Here is a 25,508-nt window from a genome sequence, read left to right on the forward strand (position 1 = left end):
CCAAATTCTCAGTCCCATTTTCCCTTTGCGTCCCCGTCGACTGCGCCCGGGAAAAAACTCGCAGGAAAAAGTGCGCCGTTACGTGAGACTGGAACGGCCGGGAGTTGCCTTTTTTTCCGTCGGTGATTGCTTGTTTCACCTCGCGGAGCCTCTTCGCAAACAGCCTCCGTCTCTTTTCCTCGCGGGATAAAACACTCCAGAGAAGCTCCACCCTGTGACCACCCCGTCCGCCGCTCTCCCCTCTTTCCTCGCTTCCCCTTCGCCCCTTCTTCGCTCGTTAGAAAAACGCGAATTGCACTGTCCCGTTTCCCCGACACTCGCCACAATGCCGTTCATGTGGAGACAGCGGGCGTACTGCGCGCCTGTTCCATCTGCCTTTGCAGCTCAGCAGCCTCGCGCGGGTGGAGGAAGCGAATCTGGAGTGCGAAGGCCTCTCTTGCGGTCAAACAGCGAGAGTTTGTCAGTCTTCTCGGAGATCCCCGACGGTTTGCTCGGCCACACCACCAGCGTCACGATGGGAAACTCCGACATCTTCTTTCTTCCAAAGCCCTCGAACCTCCTCAAAGTGGCCCTCCCTGCATTCGTCTTCATGCCCAACCTGACCATCTTCACGAGAGCCTTTCCCTTCTACGCTCACACTAGCGCTTGAGAAGACGCGGATACGCCGAAGCGAAAAAGGAGGAAAGGCACGCCTGCCGTCGCACACTTACACCTTTTTGTGTGCGTGTATGTGGGCACTCTACGTGTATGCATGTAAATGTTTCTTCCATGTGATCCGTCCTCTCGGGCCCATCCTTGTGTGTGTGTGCGTTTGCCGGGTGTACTTGTGGGGCACTGTTTCGCCAAAACTCGGACTTAAAATGGGAGCTGCATCTCCTCAGACCCAGAAGTATGCACGTTGACAGGCAGTCCGTTTCTCTTCTGATGATAGAACAGCGAAGAACGTGGAGGAAAGACAACGGGGGTCCGTGTCAGCGCCTTTGCGCTGCGCTTCCCGCGCACCTGGCCATCTCTCTCCAGTGAGCAGGCGCGAAACAATCTGAACGCAAGGATTAAACACACACGCTTGCTGCTGAGGAGTCTTGAACGCCAAAACTTCTCGCTCTTGGAACACACTTTCTGTAATGCCAGCTGAACGCGTCGCCAGCGAAAAAGGCCGCTAACAGGAGGGCGGGATTTCCTGCTTCTCCGAAAGGCCCTCTTTGCACATTTGTTTTTTCATGGAGTCGCATGCATCGGCCTCGACGGGGGAACAGACAGGCATAGAGAGGCACAAACAGACAGAAATACAGGTAGGCAGAGCGAAATCGCGACCAGTGGGCGAATAGAAATAGGGCGACAAACCCGAACGACTGTCGGGAAAGGCTTTCCAGCAAAATGCACATAAACAGCTTCGAGATCAGACAGTGCGGCTAAAAGCAATTTCTGTGTTTTGGTGTTGTAACGAGGAATGGCAGTCGAGAGCCTCAAGGTCTCCATCCATACAAGCGACGACTTTCAAACGACCGAGACATGTGGGTGCGTGTGGACGTGAAGTTGCGTGTGTGTATACAGTTTACGCAACTCTAATGCACATATTTTTATGCGTACGCATATATAATATATATAGATCGGTTCCCGGAAAAGCGAGTATACCGGATAGGAACACAGAGTTCGAGGAAAATTGACATTTTCTCTGCCACTGAGAAGGCTCTCAAGTTCAGGATCATCGCTGGGCGGAAGTGACCAACTGCCACTCGTTTTTTCAAGAATGTATCTAGCACGTTTCACACCGTTTTGAGGCAGATTCGGGAAAGCGGTAGTTCTCACTTTCAATTTGGAATTTTCCGCCTGGACGCACGCAGAGTCCTAGACTGGAGCCTGTGAGGAAAGACCGTTTCCGCCCTTCGCTGTCTCGAATTTTTCACTTCTCGGAGAGTGCATATCTACGAGAAAAAGAGCAATATGGACCCCTGCGGTTGGGTGTGAAGCAGATTGGCTCCATTCCAGTTGATCCTGAGAAGAAAATGTAACGAATGCATGCATGTACTATATATATATATATATATATATATGCAGCGGCTGTGATTTGAAGCCTCGCTTCTGACGAGAACCCCATTCGCAAATCTGCAGTGGTAGTTACTCGGACTTGTCCAACTCGATGAAAGCCGTGCCGGAATGAAACCTGCTACCTCTTTTAAAATGTTTTAGCGCGCTGAAAATAAGGTGTCCGCAGGTTACGCTCCTCCCTCGCTGCCGCAAGAGATCAGTGTGTTTTGATTCCGAGGCTCACGCATCTGAAATACACATGTTACGTGTAAATGTACATATCTGTCTATATGGAGAAATGAACCAGGCATATATATATATATATATATATGCAGATGGAGGTGTCTTTGAGCTTTCTTGGGTCTCGGAAAAAACTCACGTGTTCATCCGCTGAATTAAAGGTTTCGTTTAATTGACTGCTTATCTTTTTTTTGAGTTTGCTCGTAAGCGCGTTTTTGCTGCTTCCCCCTTCAAGCCCTTTTGTGAACAGGCGAGCGGTTCTGTTGTGAAACTCCTTCCTTCTCAGGTGAAACGGTTTTCGAATCCTCTGTTCCCTGGAATTTCTTCTTTTGTCCTCGGCCTCTTCCCCTCCACGTCTGCAGCCCCAAACCCCGCCGTGGGGGCGCCTCCGTTCATGCACTTCTACTAAGCCCTGAAAAATTCAAGTTTCGATACACATTTGTACATGCAAATGGCGATTCACACCTCGGGGAAAGCATGCATTCTGGCCTACATATAGATAGATACGTGCTGATTTGCTTCCCGTAACAGGCAGGGGCCGCGTTGCGCAAACAAAAGCCGAGATTGCCAGTCAGCACAAGGCAGAGGAAGGAGGGCAGAAAGGCCACGGTCTCCTCCTATGTCACTCCTGTTGTCATGGTAGCGTTTTGGGAAAGGGGATGTCGAATTTCGTTTGTACAAACGGATAAAAAGAATTGAAAGATACACTGCACTTCGCTGGCCCCTCTTCCAATGGAATATGTCCATGTACTGCCTCGTCCAGCTCTGTTCGCTCTCATGATCCGCCCCTCGAGGTTTCTGAGGAACTTTGTTGTCACCGTTTTTTCACAGCAAGTTCTACTTTAAAACCTTAAGTGATTGGACACACTACGAAGGGAAAGCGGATCACACGATTCGACGATGTAATAAACTTCTCGGCTCGACGCAAGTCGTCTTTACCGTTTTCCCAAAACGCGGAAGTACCTCCTGTGCTCGTCACTCTGAAACGTTTGACTTGCCAGAAAACTAGAGGCGTGTCTGTTCCTTGTCATCCGATGTTCCGCCCTTTCCGTCGCGCAATTTGTGTGGAGCGAGTTCCGGATTCTTCGGTCGCTAACGCACAGCTGACGCTATCCGATATACGCAAACGCAGTGAGGTTGCTTCTGGGGCTCTCGATATTCACACATTCATATATATATATATATATATATATATACATGCCGGGAAGTTTATGCTTGGATAGCTGGTGTCTGCATTTACACGTGTAAATGCACGTAAGCGTATGCCTATTGGGGACTCCGCTGCGCGAGTCCGGCCTCTTTTTCGGCTCTCTTTAACCTTTCTCTTGATGCGTTCCCTCCACCATGTCGCACCAGACCTACAAGGAGAAGTTGCGGCGAGCGATGGAAGATCTGAAAGAGCTTTTGCAGCTCGAAAAAGACGCCGTTCTTTCAACGAGTTCCGAGACTGAAACGTTGTACCCAAAAATTGCGCGGGTGTACGTGCGTTACATTGTGCTGGCGAATGCCATAGAGGACTGCCATCACAATATTGTCCATCCTCAGGAGCGTTTGTTTGTGCGCAAAGTGCTCGACGCGTTGCTAGTGAGACTCCTCGAAATCAAACAGAAGGTCATCGCAACCAGTCCCCGGGAAGGCTCGCCTCACCTCTTCCTCTCAGAGGTTCTCTCTTTCCTCGACATTTCCCCTGAACAAGCGGTCCTGAGAATCCCCCGCTTCTTGAAAGACGATCCAGCTGTGGCCGAGCAATGGGATGTCAAAATGCAGAAACTCGAATACTGGGCGACCACGCTCCGTGGTGCGTGGACACTCCAGGAAACTCCACGGGGCCCGTGACAAAAAAGCGACCGGTTAAAAGCGCCGACGAAACGCTGCCGCAGAGTAGTGACGAGATACTAACCACTTCAATCACCGGACAACCACGCTTCTGCACACCTCCTAAGTGGTTTTCCACACTTGCACATCCATACATATCTATCTATCTATACATACATACATACATACATACATACATACATATGTACAGATATTTGCATGTATACACAGTATATATATACATAACATATATATATATATATATATATACATCATTTACATATATATATATATATATATATATATATATATAACTACTTACCAGCGTGTATGTGCCGGGAGTAAAAACAGGAAAGATGGAATGGGTGATGTGGAATCTCGAGGAAAGGAATTCCAGAGATGAGACACGCAACCCGATATGCGCGTCCACCTTAAAATCTAGAGTTTGGGGTCTGTTTTCTGTTCCTCGGGGACAAGGCACTGCGATCATTTGTAACCTCTCACGAGACGCAAACGCCTCAAAGCTGAGAGGATCCTGTCGAAAGCTCCGTCTACCGTGTACATTGCTCGTGGGTTTCTTCTCGTTTGATGTACGCGTCTGCTCACAGACGAAAAGCGACTGGTTTTCGACGATTTGAAGGCGCCAGCAATAACACTTCCTGGACTGACGCGAGAGGCAGCGAGGGACTGCATTCTTCGTCATGAGAGAGGGCGGACCAGTATCCGTCGTTTGCTACTTCTTGCGAATGTTTACAAGAGAAAAGCTAGAGAAGAGGCGCGTCAATCCTCAGACGCTCAGAGTCGGTCTTTCGTTTCCTCATACGCGAGTTGCGCGGTTCGATACTCTCAACCACAAGTATTTGCAAGATTCTCTACAGAGAGGTGGAGAGACAGCGATACCGAAGTCTTCTGTTTGGTTCGGTCCTCGGTCCGCTCTCGTTTTCTGGTGTCTTAGTTGGTTCCTCCCATTTTTCTCTGTGGTACCCGTGTCTGCAATGTCGTTAGACTCATGAGAAACTTCCTCTCTGAGGTTGACGGAAATGTCTCGCGTACAAGTTCCCGCGGTTTCCACAGAGCCCGCGGTCCGCTGTTCGTTACCGCGTCTCTTCCCGCCCTCCACCCCTCGTGTCGTGACACGATTTCTCGTCTTTTCTGCTGTAGATCTTCGATTTCGTCTGTGTGAAGATTGCGCGCTGTGATGCCTCAGCTGATGCGCTCAGGGCCTGGGCAGCGGCGAGTCGAATCCAGGCTGTATGGCGAGCGTGGTCGTGTCGCCGACGCGTCGAGAAGGAGAGAAGAACCTTTCTGGCGTTTTGGGGCTTGGACTTTGTGGAAAGTGCAAAGTTGGAGGACGAAGAACGCCTTCTCGAGCAAGTGTTTGCCGCAAGAAAGCTCTTCCAAAGAGAAGCCGGAAAAGCGTACCACGCCTCCCTCGTCACGGAACTCGAGTGGCTACGTGAGAACGTTGGATCGGAGTTGAAAGTAAGGAGAACCGCTGAACCGTTCGCAGAAAAAAAAGCAGTGGTGCAACAAGCATCTCAGACGTCCGAAAAGGCCTACACGACACACAAGGAAAACGCCAGTTTCCCCATTCCCGGGCCCTCCCGCCGTCTCTAACGGAGTTGCCCTACTAGCAGAAAAAAAACCGTTCGTCTGAATACACGACACAAGCGAGAACGGTTCACGGACGCGAGGCCGGGGCCTGTTAGTGTCGTCGACGCTTCTTTCTTGCAAACGAAAAATCGGCGGATGTTTGTGGAAGGAAAACGCAGAGACCCGCGACGTTTTCTTCTCAGTCATTTGCGTGTTTGCACGCTGAACCTGCGATAGATAAATATATCTTGGATGATTGTATATTAGCGGCTAACTGTCAATCACACATGCGAATTCTAGGTTTTCCATGAAATCTATTTGGAAGAAGAGGCTCGATAGTACTACCGTAAGTACATAATATACAGTCCCAGCAGTAGCGGTTGAACTGTCGAAGGGTCTCATGGGTTTCATCGGAAGCAAACGACCGTTGAGGGGGTGGAGTCGAGGCTTGGAGATTGACGTGTCTCCTTCGTTTCGACGCGAAAAGTACTGGATTGTGTCCCTCTTCACATTTTCCTCTCCTATTTCTATGCTTGTCGCTTCCTGTTCTTCTCTTGTTTAGTTCCAAAAGTTTGCGGAAGGGCGAGACTGGATGCTGGAATTTCGGCGACAAGTTGGTTCTTTTCCTTCTTCGTTTGCCGATCGCACGAAGGACTTTGACGGCGTTCCGCCTCCCCCGCCGGATGGCCGGCCTTACAAGATCGGTTTACCAGGGGCCGATAAGAAACCAGAAGCAAAAGAAAAACGAAAAGCTGAGCCGTCAAAAAGTAAGAAAACGCGTAGCAAAGCCAGGCTGTCCTCGAGGCGATCTCAGCTTCTCTGATACTTACATTCTCATATACATATATACATATATATATATATATACTGATATACGCATGCATTAAAGTTCCGTTCTCTAAGTCGAGGTCAAGACATGTGTGCACCACAAATCAGCAGCAAAGACAAAAACGTAGCGAGAAGCAGGAGAAACACCAAAGGCTCGGAGTCCGTTTCCTGTTTTCGGCCTCCCCTGAGTCTACGCCTGCTGTCTCGGCTTTGTTGTTTTGTGGTTTTAGAGCCGGAATCGGCCAGGGAAAAGAAGCCGGCAGCGGTAGAGCCAAGCGAAGAAACTCTGCCGACGATCACGGACGAGCTGGGAGAACTCGCGAAGGAATTCGAAGCGACGTGGGCCGAGTTTCCGTGGAGGGTGGACGCGGCGCAAGAGCCTGACAAAACGCTGACGCGGAATCAATTGCTTCCTCAGGTTGAAAGCGAAGTTACGGTCGCCGTGGACGAACTGCTAAAGCAAGAACTGGTTCGGCTACGGCAACAGTTTGACTTGGTGAAGGAGAAGCCGAGGAAAAAGGGGCAAAAGACGGGCGGAAAGAAGGCTGGGAAGAAGGGCGGAACGGCGAAGACCAAATGCTGCAATGCGGCGAATCTTGCGGGGCCGTTGGAAGACATTTTTCCCGATCTCGTCAAAGACGGAATCCTGAGGGGCGTCGAGCCTGCCAAGCTAGACGACTTTATCGGCAACTTCCCCGTGTGTCCGACTCCTACTGACGAGTTCCTTCCTGCTCCGACGGCCTGGCAAATCAAACAGTTTCTCGTTGAACAAATTATTCTCCCGCTGGCGTCCACAAGCATTCGCGAGAAAACCCCCTTCCCAGCCAGATCTCTCCTCCTCTATGGCCCCCCAGGTACACTCGCAAAAACACCATCCCTCAATGCAAAGGAGACGCTCTCGCCACTTGCCTTCGCCTCGCTGTCGCTTCTCTCTCCGTCGCTTCATTTCACGTACACCCGTACACACGCACAAGTATATATATATATATATATATATATATACGAAAGTATTTATCAGTATATATATATATATATATATGTAATTGGGACCGAAATGGATGTCTTCGGAAGCCGGATTTTCCGTGTTCTGCCAACATCACTCTGGATGGACAGGTGCAACGCCAAGAGACTACCCAAAAACTCAAAACAGAAACAAAAACATACAACTAAACCTCCCCTAAAAGTGTATATAAACATCTGTATTTATATACTAACGTAAAAGTGTACGTTGAAGTAGGTATTGCTGTCAAAGGGATTTCTCGCGTGAATCCATGGCGTTTTCTGGAACGCCGTTCTTTTTCCTTCAGGATCGGGGAAGTCTCTCATCTCTCGCATCATTGCAACTGAAGCGGGGGCAATGTTCTTCGATCTCTCGCCCGATGTGATTGAGAATCTTTACAAGCATCCAAAGACAGGCGCCTCCTTGATGATTCACAAAACATTTCTCTGTGCACAGCAGCACGCCCCGGCGGTGATCTACATCGATAACGTCGACCAAGTGTTCATGTCAAAGAAAGGTGGAAAGAAGAAGGGTGCTGGAGAACAGACACAGTCGAGTGCTTGGAGGATAAGGGATCAACTCAAGGGTCATCTAAACTTAGTGAGGACGATGTGTGCATGCACATCTCCAAACGCATCTCTCCATTTTCTAGAGACGCCCTCCTGTGGGCGTCCATCTATCTTTTTTACTGGCTTGTCTCCTGGCTGTGATTACCCGCCCCAAGGTCCGTGCATGCAGTTGTGCGCTTCGGTCGCTCTCGTATGGTCTACGAATGCCTCGTGCCTAGGGGGGGGGTCTGCCGACGCAGTCCTTACCACGCTTGTACGGAACTCCACGTACAGCCACACGTGCTTGTGTTGACGCCCATGATGCTACGTATATACACAGCAATAGAGAATATCTGTAGGTATCCGTAGAGAGATGTATCGATGTGCAGGAATGCCTCGTGTGCGCATTTTCCAGGTGAAGAAGGCCGGCGGTCCCCTAAGTGCCTCAGATCGTCTTCTCGTCATTGGGTGCACTTCGCGACCGTTCGCCGACCGTCTAGACCAGAAGAGCATGACTGATTTCTTCGACCACAAACTGTGGCTAAATTTTCCCAACTACGAAACCAGAAAAATGATTTGGGAATCCCTGCTCAAGAAGAAACACGCGCGAATCGAGACGCTTGGGCTCGCCAACCTCTCGACATTGGCGGAGGTCCGAAAGAGCCAGCACAGTTGCGCCCGCGGGTTCTCCGTGAATCTGTGCACATAAAGATGTGGATATCTCTGCTGTAGAGACACAAATCCACGAACAGACGTGTATTCATGTGTATCATGATATGTGTGCATATCCGGTAATTTGGAGGCACAACGACACACATATGTGTATGCAAATACAGAATCGTAGGGTTGCACAGAGATACACGCCAACCTGCGCTTCATCGCACCTCGTAGGAGCTAGGCTGCATCGTCGTGTGCATGCATACGCAGGTGCACAGATTGAGGAGGCAGTACCTCTCGCCATAGAGCATCATCCTCAACCCTCGCGGTTCGTTCCGTTTGGAGTTTTGCCCAGACTTCGCCGATGCACCATTCTTTTACCCCGGTCGCGTGAGTTTTTTGCGCCTTTCCCAGATGAGCGACGGCTACTCAGGAGGCGCTCTAGAAGCCGCTGTGAACCACGTCTTCCTGGAACAGCGAGTCGCACGTCTTCCGGACGCGCCTGTTCAGCCCGCAGAAATGGTTGGAGTTCTCTCGCGACTTCCTTACTGCTGGCCTGAAGAGTGGATCCAATTTCGGGAATTTGATTTCGTTGCAACAGGCGAAAAAGCACGCGCCGCCGCGCGGAAAGCGAAGGCAGAGGCAGAAAAAGCGGCTGCCGACAAGGCCAAAAGAAACAAGAAGTAGTCGAGACCTCTGAACCTCGCATGGAAAAAAACCCCCGCCCAAAGCATACATCCGCGGACACTAGGCGCCATCGACCGGAGCGCTCCAGCAAACGCAACTCGCCCCCGTCGTTGGAGGAAAAACAGAGAGGAAAACGCTGTAGCTAACGTGGAAGAGCGGTGCCCGCGCGTGGGGACGAAAAACAGGGTGGGGAGTGATAGCGCGACTGTGGATACAGTTGCCACTTTGGAGGGGACGGTACACATTGACGCTCGTCTTGAGGAAGCAGGGGGATGCAGATTTCTCCAAATAAAAGTGTACAATTGACATGGATCGATTGCTGGTGGACAAGCACATCTGGACGGTTGCCCCGCGGAGGTGGAAGGCCTCCTGACGGCACAGAGAGCAGCGATGGAAACTGAGTTCCTTCGCGAATCTGTGTCTGTCCCAGCATGTACGGTGAGACAGCCTGACGTCTCCAACCGTGGAGTCCGAGAGACCACGCTGATGCAAGAAAAAAGGAAACCAGAGAGCACTAAACGCCTTTTGGACCGTCGCCCTTGAAACTAGATGGCGTGACATGAACGCGAAAAGCCTGTGTGTGTTTGTGAAGCGGCCTGCGCGCTACAGTGACGACGTGCAGAGAAGGAGCTCTCCACTTCTTTAGTATCCATGCACTTCCGAAGTAAAACGTGCGGTCGTGGACGAACAATGTGTGAACTGGGCTGTCTGTTGCCATGAAAGCAAAACAGTTCCCCTAGATACAGCTTCTGTCGAACCACAGGCGGTTGTGCCTCGATGGTACAGCGAGATGCCGACACCCGACCACTGAATTCCCGTTTTCCACTTCTCAGAGAGTTCGCAAGAGAGGCTCTTCTTCACAGAGCCACAGTCTCCACTGGGTGTGCCTGTTCCTACAACGTGCGCTCTCCGATAGCCCCTTTTCTGTGTTGGCTCCGTGAAGGCAAGTGACGTGTGTCTGCGCCTTACACTTCCCGTGTACACGCGTTCTACTCTTTTTCGACGTATATTTGTGTCTGTTTCCCGCCGAATTCTATCGGGAAACAGATGCGCAACCTGGTCCGTGGAATCCCCGCCGTCGAAAACGATACGGTGTACACACGCATGTATTATAGCCTGTACCACTGCGCAAGGTATACGGAACCTTTTATATCTCTCGACTTTAGTTTTGTTTCGCCGTCGCTTGGAGCAAAGAGGGCGACTGCCACCAAGCAATTACCCGCTCCCTGAAACCTCGCGATATTGCACACAGTCGACGTGGTGGGGGGGTTGTCTTTCCATCATCTTGCAGCGTGCTTTACTTCGCTGCTGGCGCCGGAGTGTCGACGAGCGAGAAAACGGGAACGCCGGTGGCTCACGCTGGGTTTCGCGCAATCTTTCGCCGTTTTCGGGTTTTCTTTCTCTCCGAATTTTCTGTGTAGCCACCTTTCTGTTCCCTCACGATAACATCTTTTCTCCGAGTCGTCGACTTTTCCAAGGTTCCCCCTCTCGAAGTTCGGCGTGCTGTTCTGCCCATCCAGAACGCACTTCCTCGATTTTTAGTGCCTTTTACTTTCTCCCTTCTGGCAAAACTCTTGCAGACGAAGAAATAACCGAGATGGTGGTACGTCACTTGTCTTCCACACGGAGGATGAAAGACAAGAAAACTGCTGCTCCGTCTGCAGTGTCATTGGTGACTGCAAAGGGAGCGACTATTTCTCCACTCTTCGTTCCTTACCACAAATGTTTTGGAGGGCAAATTGGACTTCCCCGCTCGTGCGCTCTTTCGGGAGATAGACGGAAAAGCCTCTCTTAATTTCCTTTGTGGTGCCTGTTTCCACCTCCGCAAGGGTACATTGTCGGCTCTCCTGTGTACCCAGCCGTTGTTTGTGGATGTGGAGGTTGTTTCCCCCTGTCCGTGCAACAAGCGTGTATTCAAAAGTGTCTGTGCGCGCATGCTGAATGTAAATATTCACGAATTACAGGACACACACTACACACTCTAGAAATGACGTGGCAAATTTGGGGGATTGAAGCCGAGCAAAGGTTTTTCTGTGCCTCGCAAGGTGCGACACTGAACGCATTCTTTCATCGAATCTTCAGCCCTTCATGCTTCACACCTCACTTCTTCCCTTTCTGATTCAACAAGTTCTAGGGCAAATCGATTTGCTGGAGCCGAAGGGTTGCCGGCGACCGGCAAACGTTGAAGCCAGCTCTGTGTCTGTCTCGCTTGGCGTTCGTCTCACCGCCTCACTAGAAACGTTTTCCCACAGGTGCTTTCTTGCGGCTCGGTCTCGAACGCTTTCTTCCCGTTGGGTCTCTCTAAGGAACGCGTCACGCGGGCAAAATCGCGTCCGTTGTGTCGAACTTTCGCCCCTGTGTGCTTGTGGCGCGTCGTGCCTGGGCCTCTTCCTATTCCTTCTCCCTTGTTCAAGACAAAAGTCTCTCTCACCTCTTCGGAACTGTCTGCGTTTTTAGGCTTTACGCGGCCTTTTCGCGTTGACACTGCTCCTTCGGCTCTTCCGCGTCTCCCGAAACTCCACATTTTTCTTTTTCGTTTCCCTCTCCGCTTATCCTGCAGGGTACGAACGCTCCCTCTGCTCAAGCCTCCTGTGTGCAGCACGTTGGCGGTGCTCGCACCTCTGTGCCTCGGTAAGCGTCTAACCTGTCCTCGTCTTTTGCCTCTCTCCGGTGTAGGTTTTGGGTCTTCTCGCCACTCTTCGCGCCGGAAAAGCACGTTTCTTTTCGTATCGCTGATGGGTTGTGTGTTGTTGGCGTCGGCCCCAACACTTCCCGTGACTCACACGTGTGAGCTTTGTGCTCCACCTGTCGAAAGCGCGTGGACGTTTCGGGCCTTCACGCGATCCCAACCTGTTTCGGGTCTCGGACACAGCCTCAGGCATTCTCTTTCTCTCTTTCGTGTTCATCTTTTTTGCTGCAGCCGTAGAGTCACCAGTGGCGGCGGCGCCTCGAACTCCGCTGCTCAGCGCCCCAGGGGCATGCCTGCCTCCTCCCAGGGGATTCTCAGGTTCTACACTGACGATACTCCAGGCCTTAAGATGTAAGAACATCTTTGTCCTCCCCTCCAGTGGACAGGGAGAGGAGCGACAGGTTGTTTCGTGGGCAGTCTCAGCACAAAATCGGCAGTCCGCACGTTCCACCGCGTTAGGTTGCCGCGTGGCGCCCCCGAACGGAGGGGAGCTGTCGCCTTTTCCGACCTTGTGTGCGACGGATAGTTAGCTCGCCTGCGGTCTCTCTTCTGTTGCTACAGCGGACCCCAGACGGTTTTGATCATGACTCTCTGCTTCATGGCGTGCGTCGTTCTCCTCCACATCGCGGGCAAAGTCCACCAGACCTACGGCGGCGAGAACTAAAACACCGACTGGTTTCTGTCTGGCCGCATCCCGATGGATTTGGCGCACTTTTGGCAGTCTTTCGGTCTGGGCGTTCGTTGAACGGCGGCGCTGTGTGGCGGAAACGACGCCGCAGTGGGCCGGAGAGAAAATATCGACGGCAGTTTTTTCAAACATGAGACGGCACTGCATGCCAAACTGAATCGATGCTGCAGAGACGGAAACGGTGCAGGAAGCCGCGTTTTTTTTGTGTGTCACGAGGGGAAGACTCGAGGAGACAGACGAGCCTGGTATGCATGCACAGATGCCCAGCTGTCTGAAGGCGAGTTGTCCGTGCCGCGTCTTTGCCCCAGACGAAACGAGTGAAGTGTTCGTGAAACCGGAGTGCATTGTTGAAAGATTCTTTTTGTTGGGGCGACTGACGCGACACGCACGCATCCCTGCCGGCGTCTCGGTCGCTGCAAGCCCATTTGCTGCCGAAGGAAACTGGGGAGTCTCCTGCGTGCCCCAGGTTTTCGCTACACGGATATTTGTATACATATATATATATATATATATATATATATATATCCAGGGCGAAGCCGGTGTCTTTGCCGAATCGCCGTAATTTATACGCACAGGAGATAAGTGCATGCAGAGACGCCGACGAAGCCACACAGAATCACATGTGCTTACGTAGATACATGTAAATAATTCTACTCGTGAGAGGCATACACGCGTAGGCCTAAACTTGAAGCATCTGCCCTCATGGTCCCTTGGCTGAGACAAGTTGGATGTACAAATCGTACGCTGTGGCATGCACTGCTTCTTGAACACGGAACCGACACTCAGCCTCTCAAAGCTGCTTGCTGGGAGGAAGGTGGGTGGTGCCTTTCTGCGTGGGGCGTGCGCGCGAGACTTGCTGTTCTGGACACGTTTTCCTCTGGCGAGTTTCTCTGAACACCGACTTCCAGAGTCTCTGCTCTGTGCATCCCTTTGTGCAGCACAGTGTACTAACCACCGGATTCGTTGACATCTTCCCCATTTAGGTATAGATATGGATTCTTGCTTCCCACATCACGAGAACACTGCTAGCCTCTCCTCCGCCTTCGCAACATTGCGTCGGTCGTTAACGGTGAGGACGAGGGAAACCGTCTTCTTCCATTTATCTATGAATTTAATTTTGCGTAGGATTGATAGGTGTTTGACTGCTGTGTTGTGGTAACAAGGAGTCCGCCGGGAAAGTTTCCAGGAAGCCTTCCACAGGGTGGCGGACCTGTGATGAATGCTAAGTGACTCGTAGACACCTACGTGTCGACCGGGATGAATGCCCATTTAAACATAAAAGTATTTTGCAGGCGTGGGGGAGGGCGAGCGAGCACGAATGCGAAGACAGACCCAGCCTCGCGTTAAAGGAACGCGATGGGTTGGCGCATTGGCGCTCAGCCGAGGGCTTTCGGAGGTTCCATGAACTAACGTTTTCTTGTTTGGAATCTCGAGACGCATAGGATGCTGCGCGGTGTTGTCAGACCACCCAACTTTCGATAGCACGAGTCATACACAAAAGAACAGCCTTCCTGGCGCCGGGGGTGATGGACGAGAGTCGGGTTTGCCGTTGCGTTCCAAGGAAAAACTCACAAAACAGGGACAAATGGCCAGTGTTCTCTCAGCAAGACCGGGGTGTTGTCCACACACCTGCTCGTCCTCGACCTTTCTCTTTTCAGTTATTTCTTCTCGTCTTTGTCGCCGTTCTTGTCTTCATGGTCCACCTTCTTGAGTGTTTTGTAGTAGCGCATCCATAGCTCGTACAGTTCGTCAGGGATCTCGACTTCCAACTTGACCAGCTATAAACAAATGAAACGGAAGCGCCGGGAATGCAAAGCCATTCGGTGCGCGATCTGATCCTCAAGCGACGACTGAACTGTTCTTCGCGGCCAAAAATTCTGTCAGGCTGCCTACGGAACCTCTGTCTTGTTTTCAAATTGGAAGAATACAGCAGCTGTCGTGCCGGGTACCCGCCACTCGCGGGGGTGTTTCAGTGAACCTAAACGATGCCTCTTTTTCGCGGGGAACTGTTCTGGATCCAAGATTTCCGTTCTCTACCTTTGTGACGAATTTCTCATCCGCCGTGGTCAGCCGAGCTTCGACGGGTTTCGAATAGCAGTCCGGGAGGAGCGGCATGAATGCTTTGCACTTGCACGTGCTCTCTGGCGAAGCATCGACCTCTTCTGACAGTCTGAACGCCGCCACAGAAGCCACAAAACCTTCTCCCCAACTTACTTATGCGTGAGGATCGTGTTTTTCTCGCCGGATCTGCAGATGTGTAGCTCTTCCCCTTTCCATGCACACCCGGGGTACACCCGCAACGAGCAAAAAAGCGTGGCTGTGCACTCCGCAGTTCCACGCGAAATCCTGCCACGAACGACACATGCAACGCATTGCCTCTCCAACGGACCACCTACAAACACCCCATGCGTACACAAGCATATAAATATAGATGTGGATCCACATTTTGGAATATGGACTGTATGCTTATAGATCCAAGTCTTTCACGAAGCGGAGGACTGGGGCGAACAGCCAGTGGGAATGCACTTTTCTTTGAGACTGAAGATCCCTTTCCTTGACGTCACTCTGCGTCATAACGCACCTCTTGCAGTTTTGCCCCTGGATCACGCACAGAAGGCGATTTGTGTTCGGGTTTTCCTCGGGTTTGCAAATTGTTCCCGCCCTGCAGAGAAAGTTCGCACAAACAGACGGTGTTTGCCACCGCTCTCCTGCGCGTTCCACGTTTTTCTCGCAAAACATGCGCCGATGGACTATACTCTTAAGAGCGTAAACACACATTTGCATTAAATGTACATGAACATACGTGAAAATCCAGAGTTGCGCGTGTCGGACCTGTTCCACACGCCGACGAAGGTTCCCCGGTTGCCCCGGGAGAGTCACAGGCACGGTAAGCGATGCACGATTTTCTCTGCATATCCCTCTATGCGTACATTTTATTCCTTCCCCGTGGCTGAGTCTCTGCGCCCATACACAACCGCGTAGGCTTGCTGAGCCGTTTTTGTCTTTTGCACTTACCAGAGTTTTCCGTAGACGAATTCTTGCTCGTCAGACTGAATTTTGAGCATCGTCACGGGGTCTTTGGGCGGGAAGTAGGCACTGAAGACTCGCTTGCCGTTCTCGACCTTCATGTGGACAGGAGCCTCGACGCGGCTGCCTGCAACACACGCCGCTCTCAAACGCTGCTCGTTGGGTTGCCTTCTTTCTTCTAACGGAAGGCCTTTTCTCGCCGACGCACTATCATCAATGTGTTCTTGTCGTAAGATGGAAAACCCAACCTCACTTCTCCAACACCTTACCCGCTGAAAGGCCTCGGCTCCCCACTGGCGTAACCACCCACAGATACGAATTATATATATATATATATACGTGGTATGTAAGTATATATCCAAAAAGCATGTATGCATGCGTATACACGTGTGGACAGATAAACGTGTACAGCTGCATATATATACATGTAAATTGACATACTTATCTTACAAGCACTCAGCTAGTTATTGCGAGACACTCACGAGCCCATAGAGTAAATACTAACATACGAGCAGTAAAGATGATGGAGCAACTGTATAAGTCCCATTAATAAGAATCATAATATAAGTCACCAGGCATGCAATACCAATCACTCATTATAATTAGGTGGATGGATCCTGTGCGTTTTTGACTTGATGGGGGCCCGGGCTTCGCGGCGTGGCGCACAGCTACGTGGTGTTGCTTGCACGTTTTCGCACAAGATCTCGACATAAAATAGCAGGTTGTACGCAAACAAACAAAGCATGTCTACAGACACAGGAAGACCGAACATGCGCGAAGCGTAAGTAGCAGAGACCACAACGCCAGCCCGCGGAAGTTCCGTGCTGCTCTTCACGGGTCTCGCCTTGCTCCTAGAAAGAAAGCGCAACATGGGCCCCAGCGTTCCTTCTCCAGTACCCCATTTTCTTTCTTCCTTCTCACGCGCTGCGTCTTCGTCCTCCTTCCTCCAACATTCGTTCTCATTTACAGCTTTTTCCCCGTCGTTGTCCGTCTTCCCCGGTCAGCTTCACTTCCTCCCTTCCACCGTTGCCTCTTTCGTTTCGCCTTCTTCCTAGCCCTTATCCTTCCTGTGTTCTCCATTTCTTCCGTCTTGTTTTTTTCGCTGAGGTTTTCCGCCGCGTTCTCGTCATTTCATCTCCTTATTCCTCTCTTTCTCCCTACCCTTTGTCTTGCGTTGCAATCCGTCATTGTCGACGACAAACAGGCGGCAGTAGCCGACGAACGGCAGGAGTTCCTGGTCTTCGAGCTTCGCGACGAGTTCCATTGTCGAGGAAAAGTACTTTTAAAGCGGGAATGAAGGGGACTCACTCTCTCGGCGGGAAGAGACCGAAAACACAATCGACCGTCGAGCGAAGACGCTCGGGCAAGCAACGTCCGGCTAAAGAGAACGGAGCAACACTCGAAAAACACACACTCTCCCTCTATTTGCTCTCTGGAGGAACGGATTCCAATCGAAATGCACAGAGGGCAAAACAAAGGGACCAAAGAGCACAACTCGCGGCGCGACAGCAAGAACTCAGAGTTCCGGCGCCGCGGTAGGGCGGTTTCCGTGTATCGTCGGGGATTTTTGTACCTATAAACTTTCTTTTCAAGCGGCAAAAGAGTCGCCGTGGCGATTCGTTCGACTAGTACGCAGAGCGACGAAAGGAGTTAGCGCTAGAGTTTCGAGTGAACACAAAAGGCTACGGCGAAGCAGCGAGAAGACACACGAGAACCCCCAAGTACCACGCGCGACACCGGCGCGCGAACACCTGCGCGAAGAGGCTCGAGCGGAATCACCGGCTACACTCGCTTCGGAGAGCAGGTAGCCATCAACGTGAAATAGTCGCTTGTCTGCCTTGTCGGAAAATCCCTTCCCAGTTGCGTCCCGATTCCGCAGGCGAAGCAGGTTTCCAGTTGGAAACTGCCTCGAGAACGGCTATGCACTCGGCACAGCGAGACACCGTTGTGCCGGGACGCTATAGACGAACGCCTCGCCTTTCTTCTCTCTGTCGAGCCGGAAGGCCTCCTCGCTGCTCTCTTGGAAGCTGGAGAATGGCATGGCGAGGTCGTCGATAAACAGAGATTCGCGAGATGCGTGAAATTGGGCCAACGAACGGGGGCCGTGTGAACTCTCCACTGGGGAGCGCAAGCTCCAGGTTCACCAGCATTAGAAGAGGGCGGAAACCGTGGGTTTTCCGGGGGAAAACGTTCACACTGGAGACTCCGGGAAGGGTCAGTCGAAATTTCTAGACTTTCACGAGTGCATCCTAGCCTCACCCTGCAACGACCAGTCGCGTGACACACTGCCACACGTCATCCTATCCTCGGCTGCAGCCGCTCCGGGATGTGGAGTTCAAGGCTTTTGCTAAAAATGCGTCCTGGCGCTCTCATACATGCGGGTACCTGTTTGCCAAGAGCGCGGTAAGCGTTGCCAGTGCCTCAGGGAAAACAACGCGTGTGCGCTTCCCACGCCGTGATATCTACCTCGCCTCGACGACTACAAACCATTGCGCCGCAGTCACGGATGCCTCCCGCTTCCCCCTGGTGACTCGTATGAACAAAATCGAGAGTGCGGCTGTGAGACCGACATTGTGAACAGATTTTCTCCGGACACTTTTGACTTCCGCGGTGACGCGCGCGTGGAAAAAGTGTCTTCACGCTCTTTCCGCGGCCGCTGCCCCGCAGACAGTGGGGATCGCGAGTGCGCGGGCGTTCTTCGCCGCAGTCTTCCCCATGTCAACGCAAACTTGTCTTCATCTCGACTATGACGCGTCCCAGTGAAAACGTCGAGGGAACGTCAGCAGACTCTGTCTCCAGGATGAATATGTATCTGGATGTGCGCGGCATTTCAGCACTTCCCACCTACGGCGCGAACTCTCTCTGACTCGATACAGCTCTACACGCACACCTGTGCAACCAGACACACTGACCACCCTCGTCGAGGTTCCACTGTCTCGACGTGTATCGAGAGAAAGGGGAAAAAAGGCAGAGCTCGAACGCACCGGCATGCCGCGCAAATACAGAGACGTGTGTCTTGCGTGAGGCATCTGTTTCGCGGTTTCCCTGCCGTTCTCCACAGAGTCACTTGGTTCTGCCGAACTAGAAACGCAGCTCTGGACGGGAGGAGTTGGGAAGCACATTCTGCGCTGAGAATATCCCCTGTCTTATTAATCCGCTTACACGCGAAACAGACAGATCGTTCACAGGGACACACGCATGGCAAGTGCAGGCAGACACATCCGTAGAGGTGTATCCTCGTCGACGCAAAAGCACATAAATATATACACACGGGCGGGCCACGGCATGCTTCCCACTCTCCGTTTCATTGTAACGTTCGACTTAAAGCGGACTTCTTCACACTCACAGAAAAGGCAGAAAAGAGGAGAGAAATGATACTACGTTCTAGGATTCCTGTCATGCTGTCGAAGGCAGCTTCTCTAATAGGGGCGACCGTAGCCTCTTGCAAAGCCTCCACGGGGCCGGTAGATCGGGCGGAATCCTCCTCTTGCGCCTCTGAGCAGCACACCAAAAAAAGAGAAAAGGAAACCGGAGACAAAAGGATGTTTTGCTAAGCGAAAAGAGAAGAGAAAACACACAATTGCTCCCCAAAGTCACCCCGTGAGTACCTCGATCCCTCTCCAAGTTCAACGAGCGTTTCGGCCTGCACGTTAGAAAACACCAAGGACGCCCAGCCTCATGAAAAAACGATGCCTTTCCTGTGAGTCCATAAGACACTTGTTTTCTCAAGAACACGAAGAGCTGTCTAAGGATGAGTAATCGTTTTTCAAAGTACCGTATCGTCCACCAACATGCACAACGTTCGCACAGTCAGTCACAAGCCACCGTTTCCCCTGTTTCGTATGAAGATCCGAACGAGAAGCGACTAAGAATCTCTCGTAGTGTGTGTCTCAGTGATTCTCTCTGCTCAGCTTTTCTCTCCCCCTCTCGCTTCCAGGACAGACTGTCCCGTGTCGCTCTCGTCCCCGCCAACTGGATAGAGAAGCGTTTCCGTTTCAGTCGCCCGCTGTCGATTTTCCTGGATCTCTATGGCCTTTGAAAATCTACACTGGAAGAAGTATACAGGAGGGCGACATAGACTGGCCTAGACGCGGAAACCTTCATGGAGATGGATGTCGACGTAGGCGGATCGACAGTTATTTCGCGCGTCTCGTAACCCTTTAATAACACGGCCGACTTTCTTCTCTTCAATTGCTTTTTAAAGACGCACCTGCCTCGCCCCATCATGCCCCCGGCCGCCGCCATGCGCCCGCCGCGCCAGCCTCGGCCACGTGCAAAACCGGGGATGTTCTTCCTCTTGGCAACCACCTGAGGGACAGCGACACCAAACAGTGAACAAGCTCCACAAAAGAGAGGACAAAGGAACCCCTCAAAGAAAGCGACAGCCAGAAATTGAGAAGAAAAAGAGAAGCAAAGACCCACAAAGAAAGCAGAGGAAGAACAAGAGGGAGGTTAAGAGGAAGAACAAGAGGGAGGTTAAGAGAAAGAACAAGAGAGAGATTAAGAGGAAGGACAACTCCTGTTACTTCCCGTGTATCCTCCACAGAATTGTCTCCCGGTGCCAAATACACTCGGATCCTTCGGGAAAATTACACTTTGACGGTCGTGGGCTTGTACCTTGATTTGTCGCTGCTTGAAGACGGTGTCGGAGAGAAGAATTGCATTCTGCACGGCTGCCTCGCTGTTGAACTCGATGTAAGCGTAACCTGAAAAAGAAACCAGGGAGAGACAGGGGCGTCGAACAAAAACTGCATGCGAGAAAAAGAGATGGAGGCGATGTGCTCGAGGCGAGAACAACTCAGCGTCACAAGACGAACAGCGAGAACACACAGAGTCTCCTAAGAGACCCACTGCGGCGACGCCAAAGCAACCACATCAAACACCGACGAGAGAGAACGAAAGACCAAAAACGAACACCTATGTACACAGATTTGCACGGACACAGATACGCGCACATGTGGATATACATATATATATATATACCCTAAACCCTAATAAATATATATATAAATATATATATATATATATATATTTATGGATTTAAGTGTATAACACCTCCATTGTGTAGCATTGGGACGTGTAGCTGAAGGGAGTGACATCTGCATGTTTCTCGTTCTTCACTTTTCCTCCCCATTCTGTCATGTCATATCCACGCCTTGGATACCCAAGTAGAGGCACGCCACTGCAGCGCTCCCGTGTACATCCCTTCTGTTGCGGCCTCTCGCAGCGGTTTCCAGGGATCAACAGCCAAGCGACAGGCGAACCGCTTTTCGACTGCCGACGGCGTTTTCGAGGCGTCTCTTTACTTCGACCTGACCGGGGAGAAAAAACCAAAAAAACCAACCTTTGGGGTGTCCAGTGTATTTATCCACCATGATGGTGATTCGGTTGATGGTGCCGCATGACTTGAAATGCTCCTGCAGTTCGGCCGGCGTGGAGGAGTAGTCCACCTGCATGCATGAGCGAAAAGGTAGGCGAGTCAGAATTTCATCGCTCCGACCGCGTAAAAAAAGTGGAAAAGGAAAGCAGAAGACGCGAGGCATCTTGCCTCTCCAAGTTCGAGATCTCCTCTCCTCTCTACCCCCCCCCCCCCCCCCAACAACTGCAGCGCCCGCCGTCACCACAGACCTGTCCCGGACCATCCACTTCGCATCGGTAAACAGAAAAACTACCAAAGAGACATGTGCATATACACTCGGATGTATATCTCCACGAGTGCGTAGAACTGCTTATCATAGACCTGCATGCAGAGATGTACCTCTATGCATGTGCAGATGCATATATCAGCATGCAGAACTACATGCACCTATCGACGTCTATATATTTATATATATTTATATATATATATTTATATATATTTATATAGTGATTTATAGATACAGGTATGTATATATCTGCATACCTGCCTGCATACAGGTCTCTCTCTTCGTATATATGTATGTACATGTGTGTGGGTAGCATGTACAGATGGCTATGAATTGCGATTTGTTTCTGTCTTTCCTTACGTTTCCGACGTAGACAGAACGTCGGTCAACCTCGTCCGTGTCGGTGTTTGCGAAACCCGCCACGTTTTGCGAACCGCCGGGTGAAGCTCCATCGGTAGGTCCAGCGGCGCCTGCAGAGTGAGGGCTGGCGCCGCTCTGAACTAGGGAATAGGCGGCTTCTTCGGTCATGTACTGCAAACAAATCAGTTTCGGAGGGCGTCGCCAACTTTTGTGCGGCGTGGAGAGCGTGAGACCAAAAAATCTCCCGAGAGCGACGCAGACTCCTCGCCCTCGCAACCGAACTTCCTTGGCAAAGAAACGCCCGAACTGTGCTCCCTGATAGTGGCACGGTGGACGAGAAAAGAGCGCGCGAGAGACGCAGAAAAAGGAGAAGAGAGGGAAACGCGAGAGAAAGAGACAGGGAAAGAGACAGAGGCGAAAGGGAGGTGAAGAGCCGAGACCAGAATGCGGGAAAAGGCGACACATGGGGTCCGGGCAAGGGAAAACAGGAGATGGCAATCCAAGCAGCGAAAAACGCGGAAGAGAAAAGGAGAGAGGAAGAAGCAATCGCAGCGAAAAAAAGCGAAGAGCCGTTTACCTGCAGTTTCTGGAGTTCGTCCCAGTCTGAATCGAGGTTTTGAACTTGCTCCTCTAGTGCGCGCATCCCTTCTGAAAAGAACGAAAAGACACACCAACCGTTCGCACGCTTCTGTCTTCCTCTCTGCAGTGTGCATCCTTCACTGCCGCCTGTCTGTGCTTCTCTCTCTCTTTCTCTCCGTGGAGATCCTCCTCCCAGACAGACGCGCGTGCGCCTCTCTTTGCCTCTCACACCCCGTGGTGAAGGGAAAACGTCTTTGTTCCTCCGCGAGACAAAGAGACCAGGCGCGCCCAACGCCTCATTGTCCCCAGCCTTGGCTCACAGTCTGTAAGCGCTCTCACCTGCTCTCGCACCAGGCTCGACAGCTCCGCTGTCCCTGCCCTCCCGCCCAGAAACAGGATTTGCGGGCGCAGTCTTCTGAGCGGGGAAGGAGAAAGCGGAAGACGTAACATCCTCTTTCCTTTCCTCCACTCCGCCGTTTGGGTAGCCAGCGGAAGGCAGGCGCTCGCCGTCCGGCAGCTGAGACGGAGTCGGCCCAGACGCATGCATCTCCATCTTGCAGGAGGAGGGGACAGAAACAGAAAACGGACGAAAGGAGAACGCAGGACAAGAAGGGAAAAAACAGGAATAAAAGTGAGCGAGGGAAACAGAGGAGACGGAGAGGACGGCGGGGAGAGATTTACACGGAGGAGAGCAGCGAAGAACCGACCTCCTTTGACTCTCTGGTTCTCTCAGAATGCGAAGAAAATCGGAAAAGGTGAGTCGGAAGTCCTCGAAAGCTTTGAAAGCAGAGACGAAACTGAAAAAAGCATGGGTAGAACGCTCCGCCTTGTCCGGAAGCCTCGTTCTCGCCTTTTTTTTCCGGTTTTGCGCTTTCCACGAAGCCCCGAGAAGGCCCGCGAGGAAACGAGGCAGATACACCCCCAGAGGTGCCGAGGCGAATCCACAGGGAGAGAGAGAAGAGGGGGAGGCGAATTGCAGAAAAGAAAGCAGTCTTTTTCCTACTTCTCGTGATTCACGTAGAAGGTAAAGCCTCTATACAGAGAGGGAGAACGAGACGACTGTAAGGCGAACAGAGAGAGAAAAGGCGGCCACGGGCAGCGACGGCGCTCTCGGATTCCTGGGAAAAAGACAACCCCAAAGGGAGACTTCGACGCTCTGCGAAGCGAGAAAACGGAGGCAACGAAAAAGACACGAAAAGAAAGAAGAGAAAGAGAAAGAAGAGAAAGAGATGGAAGAGATGGAAGAGAAAGTTGCAAAGTTGCGCAGGAGAGTGTTTTGAGGATGCTGGGGTCAATCGGCGAGGAGCGTCCGGTGGGGGGTGTCGCCGTCCAGTGGAGAAAAGCTCAAAGTGGAGATGGAAAAAAGTTGGAAATTCGAGTTTCCCCGTTTGCGGCCTCTACGCCGAAGCTGGAAAGGTGGGGCAAACAGTCGCCTTTTCCCGTGAAAGCAGCAAGTGCTAGGGGGGAGAGACAGACGCGGAGGTTCAAGCCGCCTCTTCTTTCACCTTGTGACGAATGAGAAAAAAAGCCAGGGTGCATTTACCTCCGCAAGAGAAACAGTTCCTTTTTCTCCTTCTTCTCTCATCTTGCTCTTTTCTTGGGGCTGCACATATCTACTGTTGCCCCAGAAGGCGAGCGCGCATGCAGTGAGGAAAACTTGCTAGCCTGAAAGTTCGACACAAACGGGAGGTTGGTGTGAGGTTGTCTTTCGCGCCGTCGTTCCGTTCCTTTCCCCCCTCTCGCCCATTCGGTTCTTTTCCGTCTCCTCGCTGTTTCTCTTTTTCTGGTCTCCAGATCTTTTGAACAGCCGTTAGAGCTCTCTTGCCAGGAGGCGGCGAAACCAGGCGGCGCGCCGAGAACTGCGCTCTCTCCGCAGCTGAGAAAAGGTCTAGGACCAGAAAACGGGGGAGGCCACGGCGAAAGGGAGAACAAGAGCTCTCCACAAAGGAAAGAAGACACTCTCGCGGTGGGAATGAGCCACAAAAAGCAAGAAAAAAGGAAGAGGTGACTACGAGGGACGGGGACAGAGGGGGACGGAACCTCTTTTTTCTGCCTCTCTTTCTTTGAACATGCAGTAAGTCCTCTACTGTCTCTGGATATAGCGGAGAGACGCAGGCTTTGTTGGTATCCTCCCTGCAGTGTCTGTCTCCGTTCTTTACAAGGAGACGTCGCGAACGAAAATAGAGAGGACGAGAGAAAGAGAGCAGGGGGCTGGAGATCTAGATTCGCAGTGTCGAGGCCAGAGACATGGCGAACGCCTCTTTGTCTTCTTTGGGGCGTCTGCGTTGTCGAGGTTCAGAGACACTGCAATGAAGGAGAACGAAAGCGGCACTTTTTCTCTTCCGTCCTTCTCAATGGCTCTTCAGAGCTGCTGCGTAGCGCTGTTCTGTCGACGTGTCTTGTCTCGCCTCTCCGCCCTCGCCAACTGCCCTAGTTTCTCTCACGGTTTTCTTTCGAATCCAGCGCAGTCCTAAGGGGTTTTCAGGCGTCTTCGTGCCTTGTTCTTGCGCTTCGGGGCCTTCGCAGATCTCGCTTCTCTACACGGCCAGCGAGGAATCTCTTTTTGCGCCTCTCGAGACTCCTTCCTCTCTGCAACGCAGGCTCTCTCTCGCGCCCCCGGCTTTCCTCGTCTTCAGTGTCCCCGTTGCATTCTCGAAACCTCGTTCGACTCCTTTTCGATATGTTTCTCCCCACGATCTTTTCTCCACTCGCGACCGTTTGCGTTGCCTGTTCACCTGGCCAGCTTTGCCGTCAGGAGACGCCTTTTCCGTGAAAGGAAATCGCTGCTTTCGGCGCGCTTTGCATCCGCCTGGGCCGCAATCGCTTTCGCTCAGTCGTTGGTCTTTTCGTTCGTGCAGTGTCAGTTCCTGCTTTGTTGTCCCTTCTCCTCGCTTGGATCCCTGAATCTCAGCCGCTTCGTCCTCGTCTTGAGCGTGTCAGTTTCTTTCCCTCGTTCTCCTCTTCTCCCCTTCTTTTCCGTTGCTACCTTCTTTTCTCTTCCTTCGCTCCTCTCTTTTTCTCGCGTGTTCTCCTTTGTAGAGATTCCAAGAGTCTGTGGACGCGCGGCGATGGTCAGGCCTAAGCATGTCTGGAGGCTCCGGGGAAGCGAACTGAGGAAGCGAAT

At 51.8% G+C, this 25,508-nt stretch overlaps 5 protein-coding genes across 5 annotated transcripts; 3 read left to right on the forward strand and 2 right to left on the reverse strand.

The window, feature by feature from the left end:
* Positions 1-325: 325 nt before the first annotated feature.
* On the forward strand, positions 326-649 carry NCLIV_011800 (conserved hypothetical protein; the record flags this gene model as incomplete). Its single annotated transcript, XM_003880697.1, has 1 exon — positions 326-649. One exon carries the CDS (start codon positions 326-328, stop codon positions 647-649), a length of 324 nt encoding a protein of 107 aa, XP_003880746.1.
* A 2,963-nt stretch (positions 650-3,612) lies between these two features.
* Positions 3,613-9,396, forward strand: NCLIV_011810 (putative AAA family ATPase domain-containing protein; the record flags this gene model as incomplete). Its single annotated transcript, XM_003880698.1, has 7 exons — positions 3,613-4,066; positions 5,291-5,565; positions 6,239-6,443; positions 6,735-7,358; positions 7,812-8,104; positions 8,468-8,704; positions 9,124-9,396. 7 exons carry the CDS (start codon positions 3,613-3,615, stop codon positions 9,394-9,396), a joined length of 2,361 nt encoding a protein of 786 aa, XP_003880747.1.
* A 1,597-nt stretch (positions 9,397-10,993) lies between these two features.
* On the forward strand, positions 10,994-12,749 carry NCLIV_011820 (agap011504-PA, related; the record flags this gene model as incomplete). The annotated part of the gene is made up of 4 exons (XM_003880699.1): positions 10,994-10,999; positions 11,957-12,027; positions 12,317-12,436; positions 12,647-12,749. The coding sequence occupies 4 exons, from the start codon at positions 10,994-10,996 to the stop codon at positions 12,747-12,749; spliced, it is 300 nt and encodes a 99-aa protein (XP_003880748.1).
* Positions 12,750-14,431: 1,682 nt separating this feature from the next.
* Positions 14,432-17,064, reverse strand: NCLIV_011830 (conserved hypothetical protein; the record flags this gene model as incomplete). The annotated part of the gene is made up of 5 exons (XM_003880700.1): positions 14,432-14,551; positions 14,811-14,943; positions 15,355-15,435; positions 15,789-15,927; positions 16,962-17,064. 5 exons carry the CDS (start codon positions 17,062-17,064, stop codon positions 14,432-14,434), a joined length of 576 nt encoding a protein of 191 aa, XP_003880749.1.
* Positions 17,065-19,219: 2,155 nt separating this feature from the next.
* NCLIV_011840 (hypothetical protein) lies at positions 19,220-22,937 on the reverse strand (the record flags this gene model as incomplete). Its single annotated transcript, XM_003880701.1, has 8 exons — positions 19,220-19,293; positions 19,409-19,443; positions 20,011-20,108; positions 20,418-20,506; positions 21,145-21,250; positions 21,806-21,976; positions 22,383-22,453; positions 22,724-22,937. The coding sequence occupies 8 exons, from the start codon at positions 22,935-22,937 to the stop codon at positions 19,220-19,222; spliced, it is 858 nt and encodes a 285-aa protein (XP_003880750.1).
* Between the last annotated feature and the right edge of the window lie 2,571 nt (positions 22,938-25,508).

The sequence above is a fragment of the Neospora caninum genome, chromosome IV, assembly GCF_000208865.1.
Source record: "Neospora caninum Liverpool complete genome, chromosome IV".
Lineage (NCBI taxonomy): Eukaryota > Apicomplexa > Conoidasida > Eucoccidiorida > Sarcocystidae > Neospora > Neospora caninum.